Source organism: Astyanax mexicanus, chromosome 1 (genome assembly GCF_023375975.1).
Source record: "Astyanax mexicanus isolate ESR-SI-001 chromosome 1, AstMex3_surface, whole genome shotgun sequence".
NCBI classification, from domain to species: Eukaryota; Metazoa; Chordata; class Actinopteri; order Characiformes; family Acestrorhamphidae; genus Astyanax; species Astyanax mexicanus.
In genome coordinates this window covers 109,030,364-109,047,521 of record NC_064408.1, presented here as the reverse complement: position 1 = coordinate 109,047,521, position 17,158 = coordinate 109,030,364, and the positions used below count along the sequence as shown (strand labels likewise).

At 36.6% G+C, this 17,158-nt stretch overlaps 1 protein-coding gene across 1 annotated transcript in view; it reads left to right on the top strand.

Moving 5' to 3' along the window:
• tmem145 (transmembrane protein 145) overlaps positions 1–17,158 on the top strand; it is a 71,227-nt gene that overhangs the window by 22,747 nt on the left and 31,322 nt on the right. The window contains exon 2 of the mRNA XM_022679776.2: positions 13,064–13,138. Coding sequence (XP_022535497.2) covers positions 13,064–13,138 — 75 coding nt within the window. The remainder of the gene's footprint in view (positions 1–13,063; positions 13,139–17,158) is intronic.

Below are 17,158 nucleotides of genomic sequence, written 5' to 3'. Positions count from 1 at the left end.
GATATTTTGTTTGTCTTAAATGTTTGATAAATATTGTGATATTAATTAATGCAGGAATTGTCACCAAAAGTCACAAGAATCAATGATAATGTCACACATCATTAGAGCTGCGCGATATTGAAAAAAATCGACATAGCAATGTTTGTTTTTTGTTTTTTTTTCAACAATATATATTGCAGAATTTAACAATGCAGGACCTCACCAGCCCCGCCCCCACTAGCACGCTGTCTCGCGTCTTAGATCCGGACTGACAGAGAGCTGAGTCAGCACTTTAGAATCAGCCGATCACTCAAAACCCGAGGAAAACAGCAAAACAACAAAATTCTGCCCTTTAAACTGGCATTAAATGATTTTTTAAAAGGTAAATAAGAGCGTTTTTCTGGGATTAAAAGGATGAGTTTGGCTTTAACTGGAAATATCTGTGAAAAACTGTGCCAGACTGAGGTGCACAGCTTTCAACAGGCTGTCAGCCGCTGCATTCACAAGCATGTGCCCAGCCATGTAAAGGCCATGTGGTTACCTCATGTTTACTCCTGCCCCCCTCTCCCCCTTCTCAGGCAGCAGCAGCCTGTCACTCAGTCAGACACAGAGACAGAGAAAATCACAAAACATTGCAACATGTTTGATTTAATGGCCTTAGGTGACATCCCATGTCCTGCGATGTGACTATTGCACATGCGCACATCGTGATGACTGTGCTTAAAAGATATCTATTGTGCAGCCCTACACGTCATAATATTTTTAATATACTATCAAAGATTGGACTAAAAAAATGATTTTGGGAAGACATAATTAGCCTCTAATATCTCAATATATAATGGAAAACCAAAACCAGAACAAATTTTCCTTTTGATATGACAAAAAACACCTTGTGATGTGAGGATTGTGCATGCTCACATTGTGATGCTGATGCTAAAATAATATATTGTGATAATATATTGTGTAAAATAATATATTATTACATCCACAATGCAGGATACACACACATAAACCACAGGTCAGTATGGCATAGATTAGCTTCTATTACACAGCAAAATACTAATCCTTGTTCCATGATTTCAGGGGTTATGATTTAGTATATTGTGATATATTGCCTAGTAAATACAAGTTAAACTGTCAAATATTAGGAAATCTTTCAAAGTATAGGAAACTTGGTTACACTGCCAAAGACTGCCAAGTCTTTGCATTTAAAATATGAATTAAAAATCAATATTGTTTGATTTGATGGATACAGGGTTGCAAAATATAATATTGCCATACTTGGATTCTATCAACATTTTCTTACACCTCTAGTTCAAAAGCTTTCTTCTCAAAGATACCTTAGTTTGCGTGCTAAAGTCTGTTCAGAAGATGGCAGCCCCTGCCCTACATAGTGTTGGAAGATGTGTGTGCTCCAGTCATAATTGATTATTCAAATGGGACTCAACAGATTCCACACACTACCTTGAGGAGGGCTGGAAAGTGCAGGCAGGGCAGCAACAATAGGCACATTAAAGCACCATTTATAAAATGCTCTTCCAAGTCCTGCTTTATTTATATATGGCGGTAAATCAATAAAAAATATAAAAAATGAAATATTTAAATAGCGTCTCCTTCCATAATTACATTTTTTCCTATAGGTTATTAAGTACATGCAGCTCAGACTGCAGTAGGTTATGCAGTGTAGTTTATTTGCAGATATTCAGGCCAACACAGTATCAGTATCAGTGTATTTGAGCATTGTGTTTTCAGGTTTGTGCGTTCAGCGTGGAGTTTCATACAGTTCTAACAAAGAGATTATGATCCTCCTCTGTAAACAGTGAGACAGTATGGGTGACTGTGTTGATTAGCTATAGACAAGGAGCTGTCAAATGTCTCTATGTCTCTGCAATAATGAGTGAATTTATTAGAATTACAATAGAGCAGACTTCCTGATTGCATTGTTAGTCTTGTAAGAATCATAAACTACTGAATCCATTCATGCATTCCTCACAAGAATGTTGGTATAGTACAATGGGTAACAACAGAGCCTTCCCTGTGGCCAACTACAGTTCAGTTCCCTGGCTGGGCAAACACATCACACTAGGCCTTGTGTGATAATTACATTATCGACTTATCGCACAATGTGTGCAATGAACAGTGCATTATTAATGGTGCATCCATACATACTGATCAGACTGCGGCAGGTATAGATAGGCATGCATGTGAATCAAAGATTAATTGCCATAGTTTAAAATAATAGTGTGTAACACAGTTTTATTGCTGCTGTAGAGTTTCACACTGTTTATATAAGTAATACACAGACATCTGTAACCTTCCCATTCTGATTGGAACTTTGGCATTAGTTGTTAACCATATCTGACTCACACTCAGCCAAAGTTACTGTAGAATGTGTAAAACTTACAAGCCTGTGCTCTCTAATTCTGGCATCCCTTAACCTATTGTTTATATTTGACAATATTTAGTGAACTTAGCTTTGAACAAGATTAAGCAACAATTCCTTCACGCTTATCACATCTGTCTCCAGCAGTGAGTGTCACTTTAGGTGAGTGTTAAATACAATTTTTAAACTTTCTCAAAATGTGACCTTGTGATGTCAAACCAATGGTAAACTATATTTGTTTGTATTTTTGTATTTTAACACTGATTCGGCAGGATAAGTCACATTTTGAGAACAATTTGAGAAATTTGTTCATTATTCATTTTTATTTTTTGCTTTTTTGCTTCTTTTCGAGCTGCTGCTGATGCAGCGTTGCCGAGCAGCCAGCGCGCTTGGAGGAAAGCATAGCGGCTCGGTTCCAATACATCAGCTCATAGACGCCCTGTGCTGCGGACATCACCCTAGGAGTGATGTGGGGAGAGAGCGCCATCTACCCACCCGGAGGGAGCAGGGCCAATTTTGCTCCCTCTGAGCGCCGGCAGCTTGATGGCAAAGCTGCATGAGCAGGGGTTCGAACCTGCGACCTCCCGCTCATAGTGGCAGCGCTTTAGACCACTGGACCACTCCGCGCCCCCCATTCATTACTCATTTTGTCTGGTAGTTTTCTACGGTCCCTAAAGTGGTGCTTGCTGCTTAATATATTTCAATGGCAAAAACTAAACATTACTAAAAGTGTATTTGCATCAATATGCTATTATGCTATCATTACATCAGTGGTATAAAATAATCTCAAAATTACAATAATATTATTTCTGCTACAAAATATAGATATTGTGATAGGCACTGCATCCTAAAGCTACATTCACCTACATAATTAAATAGAATAACAATTAGAGATGGTAGCCAAGTTTCCTGACAGAAACTGTGTTAGCTATCCTCTAATATATAATACAGGTGGTGGATCACTCAGTCAGTGTCGCTGCTGTGCTGAGGTCCATCACCCAGATAATAGCTGGGCAGCAGTGGTACTCTGGTCAAGCGCTGATAAACACTGATCACTGATAACTGGAGCAGAGATGAGGTATTCAGTGTTATCTGTAAAGGGTGGGTGTGGCAGCAGGATTTCATTTCAATCAAGTTGGAGCACGGCTGATTTAACTCGCTTAATCAGTTAGTCTCAGTCTTCAAACAGTGGAGTTCTCCTGAGCTGATGAAATGAAAGCCAGCACCCACAGAGGCTTTTTGTGAATATGATTCTGACTATGGTAAAATATGAGCCTGCACGCAGGAATAAGGTTAAAGAGTTTATTGGTTATATTGATAATTAACAACAATTAAAATAAAATAAAATAAAGATAAATAATACAGATCAATGACCACAATACAGTTTCACTGAACACACCCCAAAACACATGTACCTTTCTTTACCTAGGAGACTAGGCTTAGGGTTGGAGTTACATTTGCATTACCATTTGTGCTGATTTAAAAGAAAAGAAAGGGGAAAAGCAATTGAAATGATTACGGTCATAAGTGGGCAAACACTGTCAGTATGGTCTGTACAGATTGCAGAAGAATTTGGACACAAGTAAAACAATTCCTTATAGGTACATAGACTACTGTAGACTTCTCTGGTACTTTAGTATCAGGCATGACAAAGTGCTAGAATATAGCTACTGTATCATTTATGGTGAAATGTGCTCAGTTGTGCTTGGCTGTTGATGGGACCCATTTAGATTTACATGTTTAAAATATACTCAAAAAGGCCAAAATTCTATCATTAAATACACTGTCTGGCCAAAAAAAAGTCTTCACCTGGATTTAACTAAGTAAATGATGCAGGGTTGATGCTGCAGTTGGTCTGCAGGTTTAGGTTCAGCAACAGTATGTGCTGAAAGAATGAGGTCAGCTGACTACCTGAATATACTGAATATAGACCAGGTTATTCCATCAATGCATTTTTCTTCCCTAATGGCACAAGCATATTCCAAGACAATGTCAGGATTCATGGAGCTGGAATTGTGAAAGAGTGATTCAGGGAGCATGAGATCATCATTTTCACACATGGATTAGCCACCAACCACAGAGTCCAGACCTTAACCTCATTGAGAATCTTTGGGATGTGATGGAGAAGACTTTGTGCAGAGGTCAGACTCTACCATCATCAATGCTGCAAGATCTTGGTGGAAAATGAATGCAACACTGGATTGAAATAAATCTTATAACATTGCAGAAGCTTATCGAAACAATGCCACAGTTTATGCGTGCCGCAATCCAAGCTAAAGACGGTCCAATAAAATATTAGTGTGTGACCATTTTTTTTGGCCAGGCAGTGTATTAGGTTTAAATTTACATTTGATTTCACCTTTAAATGTTTCTGTGCAGTCAAAGGCTTTTAAATCCCATATTCAGCTGTCTTTCATCATGTTGAAGCAATAGAGGAATATTAATAATGACTAATGGACTAGAAAAATAATCTGCTTGTCAGTCAACCATCAAAATAATCATCAGGGGCCACTTGGAACCACATTTTCTAAAATGTTTTTTGCTGCTTATACTTTTGTTAAGGCTTTTTGCTCAGTCAACTAAAAAAAAAACATTAAAACTTTGTTAAGCTGGGTTTTTTACAGTGTCAAAAAAAGAGAGACCCTGCTATTTCTGTTGTTTTTATAGAAATGTGGAGTTGGGATATGACTTGTGAAAATTTGTCATCTCAGCAGCACAGAAAGTGGCATAACTCGGCAGTATGATTAACAGCGCTACAGTAAGCGAGAGCTGAGCTGTACAGGATTGTGGGATGTGACCTACCTTCATTCAAGATTCACATCATCCAGTGTCACAGTAAAGCTCGATCCATTATTTAAGATTCTAACCACACTGAGGACAGGCACTTCTCTCATCTGAAGTCTGGAAAGTGATACTGCACTATTAGATACAGACTACCTGCTGCAAGATTTGTAAGAGAAGTTTAGGAGTAATCATTTAAAATGATTCGAATAGAACATTAATTTAGACTCAATAACAGCAACAAAGTACTATATTGAGCCTACTATATAAAATTCACTGTTGATTTCCTGCTGCAGAATTTATTAAGGGTGTAAGAAAATGTAAACTGGCGGTGACAGTGATTCGTGTTGTGTTGTGTTTAAATCCTGATCACTAGATAGCAGCATTTCGTAACATTGAGGTAAATGTTATTGTTGTGATACACAATATGTAAATTCATTCACTATCAACCTCTTAATTTATTTCATCTGGTTGCAGGGGAGCCAGAGCTACTCCTGGCACTCATTGAGCGGAAGGCAGAATATACCCTGGACAGGCCACAATGTACACAATATACTTTTCTCTTATCACATTGTGGATATTATTAGTGCTGAAATAACACTTATCATTTCAATACAATGAGTGACATTAGCTCTTTTATTTTGGAATTGAATTAAAATTAGTGTAGTGAAAATATATATGTGTGTGTATGTATTTAAACAGCAGTTAATAAGAATGTCTTTGAATTTTGTTATGTACTCTTTTTCCAGATCACCCACCCACACACATTCGACTTTTCCACTTCACTATCAACTTTTTTATCTACTGCCTTTCCTAAAATTGAAAGAAAAACAGCATAATTATGCTCTTATAACAAATGTATTTTTGTTTGGGGGGGATTTAAATAAAAAAATATGTATTTCAGGTAACAAAAACAGTTATCATTGATGGAGATTCTGACCCCAGCGATTCCCAACAATGTACTCTTTACTGTCTTGTACTATTAGTATGAATGTCAGTATATTAACTCTAATACTAGAGTTTTCAATCTCTAATAGCCAAATAAATGTAAAATATATTTCCAGGTGGTATTTGTTAGTGAGGATTAGACAGACCAATAATTAGGGGTGTGCTGATTTGATACTTAATATTGGTGGCCAAAATCACTATCACATATCACATAAATATTAAACCTACTACTGGAACCCAAGCCTGTATGTGTTCAAGCTTGCATGATGTTATTTAGAAGCAAATTACATTTAGACTGATTAGGAAAATTAGTATCAGATTGATATCAGTATCAGTAGATACTAAACTTGACTAACATGAAGATATGCAGCACAAAACGCATCAGGAAAGAAATGTTGTCAGCAGTCTTGTTTTAAACAGAGTCTTAGGGAAATGTTTGTGAGCTGATTGGATATTAATAGAAGGTGGGAGGGGTAAAGTAGTGCTTTAGGGAAGATGTAATAAGAGTTGGGCTGTGTTGGTTTCTGTGGCAGCTGCAGTGTTCGGCATGTTGCTATGACAGAAGAGAAAATGCATTTTTGTCCTCAGTGTGGGTGGAAACTTGTCTGATTGCGTACTGTGGCTGACTGACCTGTGGCTAAGTGTGTGTGTGTGTGTGTGTGTGTGTGTGTGTTTGTGTGTGAGTGAAATAAGAAACTCTGGTCAGTCTGGGCTATATTGGGGGTATTTGGTCGAGGGGGCAAGGAGAGGGGGTCTTTTGTCCAGGAGCTTTAGCAGTGCTATAGTGTTGTCATAGAAATGGTCAACAAGAAGGTCATTGAGGGAAGGTGCTGAAAGTTGAGACAAAACTACTGAAACACACAGATGTAGAGTACGGCTGTGTCCCAATTCAAATTAAGTAGTTTTATTGTCAGTACTGCATATGAACAGGGCATACTAAGGATTGAAATTACATTACTCTCCTTCCCAAAGTTACAGCAAAAAAAAACATAAAGTGATAATCGACTAGACTACAAATAAATGGAATTATAAATAATATAAGAATGAGATGGACACTAAATGTTCTATTCAACAAGGTCACAGATATAGACATACGTGAGACAAGAGACACAAGACAATTGTGCAGTGTGATGGGGGGATTAAAAAGGAAATAACAGTATTAGTATAAACAGAACCCATATAACAGTAGTGCAAATATAGAGGTATAATAGCTCAAGGCTGGTAAAGTTAACAAGTGCATACAGTTCTTTAAATGTCACAATCGTAGGGGGAATTAAAGTGTGTATGATAGTACAAGTATAAGCAGTGGTGCAGGTATGGGGTGTGTGAGTACATATCTAGTACTGTATTGATTGGAGGGGTGGGGGAGGTTAGGATGATGAATATGTGGGCGGGGGCAGAAGGGGCAGTAGTCCACTAATTACTAATATTTACCTGTTTCTCAGTATGTTGAGTACCATTTTTCCGCACTATAAGGCGCACCTGATTATAAGACGCACTATCAATAATCGTCTATTTTCTGGTCTATTTTTATACATGCGGTGCACTTTACATTATAAAGCGCATTATGCGGCACTAGTAAGAAACAGGGGTGTTGCCAGGTTTTTCTTCTAAATACAGCAGATCTGTAAAGCTGAGCTAAGTTAAGTAAATAAAACTGTAATTCTTAAAAATATCAGACGAGTCAAGCAAGCGCTGGATGTTAATCTACACACATTCCTCTGCTGAAAACTGTTTATTTGGGTGAGTAAAGCACTTCTGTTTATTTAAAGTAAGCTTAGCTTTCCAGATTTCCACTAAAACTGGAGCATTAGCATTAGCGGCTAACTGTTGCTGCTCCAGCAGTGCTAGCAGTGCAGTGCAGCTAATGCTAATGCTGCTCCAGCAGTGCTAGTCGGGGTTAGCAGCAGGCTGCAGGCCGATAATACTCATCTCTGGACAGCCAAAGAGCTAGCTCGTTTAGCGGCTAATGCTAAAACTCCTGTATAACGCTGCACTTCAGCAGAGTGGCTTTACTGCTCCTTACAACCTGACTGGAAAAATGCATACATAAGATACACCAGATTATAAGACACACTGATGATTATTGAGAAATTTAAAGGATTTTAAGTATTTAAAAAAAAAAAAGGTATACTTATATATGCAATATACCGGTTGGTTTTGAGGGTGATTTTAATAGACACTATTACACTACTCCTACCTGGAACAGTATTAGAAAACAATGGCAGATAACAATGCAAGTGCAGCGGCAGCAGCAGAACATGCAAGGACATATGTTCAGCATAACAATGCTTTATTGCTACATTAATATTTTCTGTACTAAACAGCCAAACTTTTATTAAGGACCTTCACTAGAAAGAGCGCTGCAGAGTTTAAAATAGCCCATTTGTGGAGAATGATGCTATGAAAGGTACCTGCATTTAGAACTTTTTGAATAAGGCATATTGTTATTGTACATGTTAGATTAATGGTTAGGATCAAGGTCTCCAAAATTACAGTTATTAATTTAGAATACATAACTGGTTGGGTACAATAGGATAATACTAACATACAACAGACACCTTCTATTGACTTGCAAAGGTGTGTAGCTTTCTCCACAGATAAAAGCTGGTTTTAGATGGTTTAAGCTGGTGCTTGATGTTCAAGGTCAAAGGTTAAAAAGCTCCTCAAGAACAGACCCTATGCTGGTAAGCCAGCTCATTTTAGCTCTGGTCATGCTAGTTATGGTCGGCTTGGTCATACTGTTAATCTGAATCAAAAGCAAATTTATATTTTTACTGGTCCAGTGCTAAACTAGTTAACTCTCTTAGCTGGTTTGGCAAGCTGGAGTTGGCTAGACTGTTCATTTTAAGTAGATGTTGACTAAGATCAATCATCCAAGAGCTGTTTTGCCACTGTGTTATCCACTGTGTTATAGGTTACGGTACATTTTGGCCTTTAAAATGTCCAATAAGTGGAGTTATGAAATAAAATTTTAGGAAGGGGAACATGCCTGAAGCCCCTCCTTTTAATCTAAGATCCTATAAATATAATTTGTACCTTATTCATGTTTTCACATTGAGTTTTCACAGTCTCCACCACCCTATTTCCTTCCTTTTAACTCTGTTATCTCTCATCCCCGGCTTTACTTATCAGTGAGGGGTGACTGGCATCCTACTACAAGAAGAGCTCATCTGAACCCCAGCCCAAAATAAAAAACAGATAAAAGAATCTTGGAAATTGTCAATATAAGAACACCGCCTTCAGACAAAATATCTTTTTGATTAAAATTCTCATTGATTTGATTTAAGCTTCCCTCACAACTGCTGGGTTTACAGTGGCATGCTGACCAAATCTGGACCACAACAGTCTCCGTATTTGTCCACTTTCTTACTATTTTTCACAGATAATTTAACTACACTTGTCTCAGATTAGTGCAGTCACATATACATTAGCCTTATCAATTAGAGATCATATGTACTGGAGTACTAGAGCACATATAACTCGCCTTGATCTCCCTCTTGTGTAAGATGACCTTCCCTTTTAACCCATCACTTGGCAAACATCTGTCAGTCAAAGCATCTTGTGTTCTGTTGTAACAAAACTGCTGGTTAATGTTTTCCTTCAAGCATGTTCAGATGTCCAAATGACATTTTTGAAGATTCTAAACTAGGGGTGGGCGATATGGCCCTAAAATAACATCATGATATTGCATGGTATTTTCGCAATAACGATACTCGCGGTATGACAGAACACTGATTAAAAAAAATCTTTCAAGAATACACTACTGCAACAAAATGAAAATTACATTATATTATTGCATATGATATGATATGGCACACTGCTAACTGAGATATAAAAAAATACACAAGAATGTTATTATATTTGTAACGGAAGTCAATAATCCAAAATGTAATGATACTAATAATGCACTACAAATATCTCCATATATCCAGGATTAAAGTAAAATGAATAATACTAGACAGATATAATCTGTCGCTTGTAGATATATAATGGGAAATGAGAACAGTGTGAATTTTTCTTTTGCTAAAAACAGCAAGAACGTAGTACCCTGATGTGATAATTAGGGGTGGGTGATATGGCACGTTATATTTTAGGGTTTAATACTGTTCACGATATTTAAATCTTATCAATATTATTGCCTACGATACGATATTGCACACCCCTGCTCTGAACACTTCCTCCACCTCTTTTGCTAACATACAAAATAACAGATATACAACTGTTTATTATTATGATTATTCTGTTAATCCTTGAGGATAGTAGTGACATGCTATGAAATTATTCCAACCATGATATGTTCAGAGACTATTATTAGCTGTGAAATTCTCATACCATTGCAAACGCAACTCAAATCCTACACTGATAAAAAAAAATTGGAGTATGATTTACTTTAAAAAAGTAAGGAAACCATTTTCACGTAAAAACAGCAAGTAAATTTAAGAGCATATATTCAAGTAATATTCACTCATAATTCTAAGTGTATTTAACTACAAATTTTTCAGTAAATGTTACTTTGCAACAATTCAATATTCAATTAGATTTTACTCAGTGTATATTAGGAGATTTTACTACAACAATGCAGCGCCACATTCTTCCATAACCCTTAATGGTTTACTAAATAGTACTAAATAACTTAAGTGTTCAATTTGTCCTTTTTAAAAAATGGTCTCTTTAGTCAATTAAACTAACAATTCATCTTTATTTTAACACACATTTTTTTTTTTAGTTAATAAAACTTTAGTAATATTCACATAACTTCATTTTAAGTTAACCATAGGTATTCTCAACATATTTAGTATATTATTATTTGACTGCCAATACTGACAGTATAATACTGGAGCAGTATAGGAGTAAACTCGGAAAGAGTGAACTCTGTAGCTCAAAGCCAGCATACTGTGATCACTAGGAACACAGAATAAAGTTAATGTGCTTTTACATATCTACAACACTGAGGCCTGGCAATCAACACATATATTGTAATACTGCACGCCCAGGATAAGGTAGCTTTGGGCAACAGACAACACAAAGATGGTAAGTAAGGGAGAGGCCCAGTATGCAAATATATGGTTTTCAGTTTTGCTTCTTACAAAAAGAAAGAAAGAATTACAAAAACGTTGTACATTTTACTTTGGCATTTAGACTGAAATTTACAAATGTATTTGACAACAAACAATTACAAAGAAACACCCAGTAGTGCATATAATTATATATGAAATTCTAAAATAACTAGACTATACTAGATTATTCTTGTAGATAGTACTTAAATACATTTAATTAATTTTACAAAGTCAAAAAATCTTTTTTACAGTGTACAGAGACTAAATTCCACTCATTTGAGCTGGATAAAAGATAGCCCAGTGCACTCCCAATATCCAAAAATATAACATTATCATAAATGTTATGTACTTGGTGGCAGTATATGTACAGCACAACACTATGCACTTTACATTGTACCATTTTCAATAGCATCATGCTAGAGTAGCCCTAGGCTATATATTGTTTTGTTCTTTTGTTCTTTATTTGTATCCCACTCTCTCGTATTCACCTTCTGCATCTTCCACTCACACACATCATCTTTTGCTCTTTGCGGGCATGTACTGCCACTATATTTCAATAAACGTGCATTTAAATCAAATATTCCTCAAATAAAACAAATAATACAAATAAATAAATTAGATTTGCAGTTGGAGTAAGGCTGTAACTGCACAAACTGAACCATAAACATTGGGGTCCAACACCAGAATTGCACCCTACAGCTTAGAGTTATCATTGCCTAGAGGGCAAGTGCATCTGTTGGTAATATATCCCACTGAGCGAAATGCTCTCAAAATGACTTCTCAGTGCCACAGGGCCAATTTTAGCACCAAAGAGCCCATGATGTAGCTGAGAGTGTGAAGGAAGATGAAGGAAGAAGGCCAGAGAGATCTTCAGTAAGGGTTTGCTTATTTCCTGCTGAGATCATATTGTTGCTAGGATGTGCAATAAACCAGTAAATCCTTCAGACTGAGAACCCCATCTCTTAAAGCCTCCTCAAAATCATCTAGCCCAATTTAAAAACATGATGAATTAAACTGTAGCTTTTAAACCTCAGGTATAACAGCCAGATAATGTTAGTGGGAGTCGTATTTAAAGTACTATGGAGAACTGGTGACTTGCTTGAGGCTAAGAATGGTGAAGGCTGGTGGGAGGGAGGCTGGAAAATCTGTCCCAGTTCTAGAGGCTTTTCTACACATGCAGATTTCACCAGTTTTCTCAACATGGATCTGCCTCTAAATTACAAATCCAGCCTTAGGATCAAACTACACCAAACAGGAATAGGAAAAAAGTAGCGAACAACATGTTTTGATGGATGTAACAAACCCAACATTGGCTAGACTCTTTATAGTTTACTTCTAAGACTTCAAAATATGTTTTTCTTGTGCTGTCAATGTTAACATGTTAACATTACCAAGATTACAGAACATAGTGACATATTAAGAGTTTTATTTAGTGATTTAAACACTAGGGGTGTACGATATTGATCAAAAAACATATCTCGATAATTTATGTAATTTTGACGATAGCGATAAACTATATTTGCATTATTTAACAATGTGTTTGTAGAAATCTTATATTGTACTTGGCTGTGCTTCTTAAAGGACAATAACACTTGCTTACTAAACATATTAATGAAAACCATGAACAGATTTTTCCAAGTTTTAATAATGGGCATTTAAATGTATATAAAAGAATCTGCTTAATGTACAATGTGGATTACCTTTTATGGAATGTAAGATATGGATTAAATCTCTAAAAAAACTATACATTTGTATCCATAATTAAAGGAAGAACAAGATTAGTGCAGTTAATCATGATTAATCACAGAATATTGTTGTGTTTAATCTTATTCATTTTTTTATTCGATTGACAGCAGTGTTTTTTCTGTACAGTATTTTTTCTAACTGTCTCATCTGTTTCCCTCTCTTACAGGACTGGGTGTTCCTTACAAGGTTTTGCTTCCTTACTGATTTTGGCAGACTGGACTTTAAGTTTCGCTATCCTAAAGTAAGATTACAGCCTCATGCTGCCTTTTTTGTATTTGTATTTGTTGTCTTTCTCAGCCCATTAATTTTGTTCTGAGTTCTAGCAGTGGCATAGAGGCAAGGGAATAGTCATACTGACACCCCAACAGGATTAATTATAGTGATCTGAATACTTAGGCACTGTACCAGAGTTCCCGCTGTCTCACTGAGTTATGCTGTTATACTGCTGATCAAGGCAGAATGACCTGTCTGTGTGCTGCACACAAATGTTTCCTGTAGTTGCTATACCTGTGAGGTTAGAGAAGCTTCACAGATCTTCCTTTTCTAAAAAATATACTGTTTCTTTTTAAGAAAAACAAAAGAAATATAATTAACAGAATTTCAGGATATGACTATTTCTAAAATGATATCATCTATTTCTAAAGATTGTTACTTGCTATCCTTGTATGTGTTGTACCTTTAGTATGGCAAACCTTTAAAGGCATTTACTCCTCTCATAATGAGATATTTGATCTAGTAACTGTGTCTAACTGAATAACACTAGTTATTAAAGCTATAAAGCTACAGCAAATGAGATTGCTATAAACATCTCATTTTACTGTATCATGTATATGAGGTTGTCACAGAAAACAAATTAAGAGTCCACTTCAGTTTCTGAATCAGTTTCTCTAATTTAGCTATTTATAGGTATATGTTTGAGTAAAATAAAAAATAAACATTGTTGTTTTGTTCTATGAACTCAGTTTTCATAGCATGTTCTCCTCCACCAGTCTTACACACTGCTTTTGGATAACTTTATGCCACTCCTGGTGCAAAAATTCAAGCAGTTCGTGTTGGTTTGATGGCTTGTGGTCATTCATCTTACTTTGATTATATTCCAGTGGTTTCCAGTTTGGTAAAATCAAAGAAACCCATCACTTTTAAGTGGTCTTTATTTTGTGGTCTTCATTTTTTCCAGGGCTGTATGTTTGTTATTTGGCAGAGTAGACTTGAACTGGGAAAGTAAACCAGCTAGTTGACTCATGTATACACGTTTTGAATGGGTCATTTAAAAAGTGAAAAGGTTGCCAAATAAGGATCCTGGAAAACTATTTTAATTAAATCAGGATAAAGACAAGCAAAAAGGAAAGTGTAAGCCATTTGTCTCTTTAGCATGCATTTAACAATGCAGACACTCCATGCAGTGTCTCATTGGTAATTGGTTTAAATGGATAAACTGCTGAAGCTGGTACCTTTGAGGAAATGCATGACGACAGGTAAAATAGATCATTTTGGCATAGGATCAGGGAATAAGGATAATGAGGATAAACAACTGGTTGCCGCATAATGAACAGCATATTCTTTCCCACACTGTCAGATTTCTGTCTGACTAAACTGAGATGCATTCCTAAAATTTCAGCATCACTCAGAACTCATCCGATGGCCGCATTAGGCCGGTAACTACATGCTGGTATTCTGAGCTTCATATATATATATAGAACTGAGTAATATACAGTCATTGTACACATATCATTTCATCACAGTTCTATCTGTGATCTTTTATAAAAAACAGTGATTAATCCAGCCCAGAAAAAACAGTTAGCATCTGTGCTAACAAGCTCGAGATCTACTGTTAAGGCAGATCGCTGTGTTGGTTAGCATCACAGGTTAAATCTAGTTGAGTTTGGCTGTTAGCTAGGTATTCTGTGCTCAGTATCTAAAGACTGGAGTGAACTTTAACCATCATCCACATATTATATCAAACCTAGAACCTACTAAACTAACCAGCACAGTGCCATCCCTCTGTTATCTCTTATTAAACACCAGCTATTAATTCAGCTCAGATAACAGGTAGAATTGCCAGTTAGCTGTAAACTAGCTCCATTGTGGCTAATTTGCTGTTGCTTCATAATAAAAGCCCTCACACCAGATTTTATTCATGAATATATGTACTCTAAAAATATTAAAGAACATCTAGGTTTTTATTTTATTTGTACTTTTCTAAGTTAACTTTTAATAACAATATGTTCAATTATCTACTTTCTGTTAATATTTGCATCTCATTTCTACGCATTTTAAGCAGGGCTTGTATATTTTATTATTACAGAGCAACATATTTTAGCTATTAATGTCTTAGAGTGTAGTTACTGTTTAAAACATATTTGTAAATCTTAAAAAAAAATAACCACTGCGATGTGTGATTGTCTCCTATAAATTATAAAATTATAAAACTATAAAAAATATTAGTATATAAATAGTATATTTTTGACTCAGAGATAACTGTGTTGAACAATATTATTGTATTTTTTAAGAGGATGCCACTGATATATTCAGGATATACAGTTCAATCTGAGGTTTCGGGACACCTTCTGATTTAATGTTTTTTTCCCCACATTGCAAATGAATACTTGAATGAAGTTATCCAGACAATAAAGGAACACATAAGTAATCATGTAGTAATTTTAAAAGTATTAAATAAACCTAAATACTCTGTGAAGCATTTAGGTGGGCTTTTTACATAAATAAATGTGCATCAAATTATAAAAATGAGCCTGGATTTTTCATTAAGAGACTGATGTTTATTACAAGGCACTCCCATTAGTTCACTGCATTCAAGCTGAGCAGAAACAACAGCCTGTCATTGTCAGTGTGTGAAGACGTACACCACAGACGGTGGCTTTATACTGTTCATATTGATAGCGGAATTATTTTGTATAGAATGAAATTAGGAAATGCAGCTCTGAAAAAAATTAAAAGACCACTTCAGTTTCTGAATCAGTTTCTCAGATTTTGCTATTTATAGGTATATGTTTGAGTAAAATGAACATTACTTTTTATTCTATAAACCAGTGTTTCTCAACCAGGGTGCCGCGGCACCCTGGGGTGCCGTCTGGCTTCATCGGGGGTGCCGTCAAAATATTGCGCCTCACGTGCATATTTCCTTTCCAGAGTCAGCACGTGTCGGGGTGTGTCCCAATTCACAGGCAGCATACTCTGAAGGATGCGACCCACAGAGATAGGCGGTGTATTACTGCGCAGCTGTGACGCAATCTGCCTTCGAATACAGCCTCCGAAGGATGCGGCCCCTAAATTCGGACACACTGTAAAGTCAGCAGGTTTCCCGCTAATTGTAAACGACCCCCCCCCCCCCCCCCCCCTTTCTCACCTGAAATAAAATATTCCGCCAGCAACACCCTTCGTGCTTACCTGAAGTATTGCGCCAGCTCCCCCCCCCCCCCCTCCCCCCCCCCCCAACATTGTAAACTGGGGTGCCTTGACATTTTGCATACTTTTAAAGGGTGTCGTGATAGAAAAAAGGTTTAGAAACGCTGCTATAATCTACAGACAACATTTCTCCAAAATTCAAAAAGGATGCAGAGCTTTTAGACCTCAAATAATGTAAAGAAAACAAGTTCATATTCATAAAGTTTTAAGAGTTCAGAAATCAATATTTAGTGAAATAATCCTGTTTTTTAACCACAGTTTTCAAGCATCTTGGCATGTTCTCCTCCACCAGTCTTACACACTGCTTTTGGATACCTTTATGCCACTCCTGGTGCAAAAATTCAAGCAGTTCAGCTTAGTTTGATGGCTTGTGATCATCCATCTTCCTCTTTATTATATTCCAGAGGTTTTCAATTTGGTAGAATAAAAGAAACTCATCATTCCTAAGTAGTCTCTTATTTTTTTCCAGAGCTGTACATTGTGATGTACATTTTGGCCATATCGTCCAGCACTGCTTCAGAGCTACAGCACTACTGCTACAGGCCAGCTGAACACTGAAACCCATTAGTTTATATAATAGCCTATTGCTCAATTATATTCAGCCCTTCTTCTGTGGATTTGATGAATGTGAAACCTTTGATCGGCTGTGTGGAGAGCAGTACTTTTTTTTTTTTTCATTACATGCAGTCTGTCTTTTATTGATTTGTTCTACTAGCACCATTCTCACCTGATTCACTCACTTACAGCCCTTTCTCATTCGCTCTCTGCTGTACTGGATGAGACTGGGTGGCAGAGGTCATTTATGAAGTGTCTCTCTTTCTCTCTCTCTTTCTCTCGC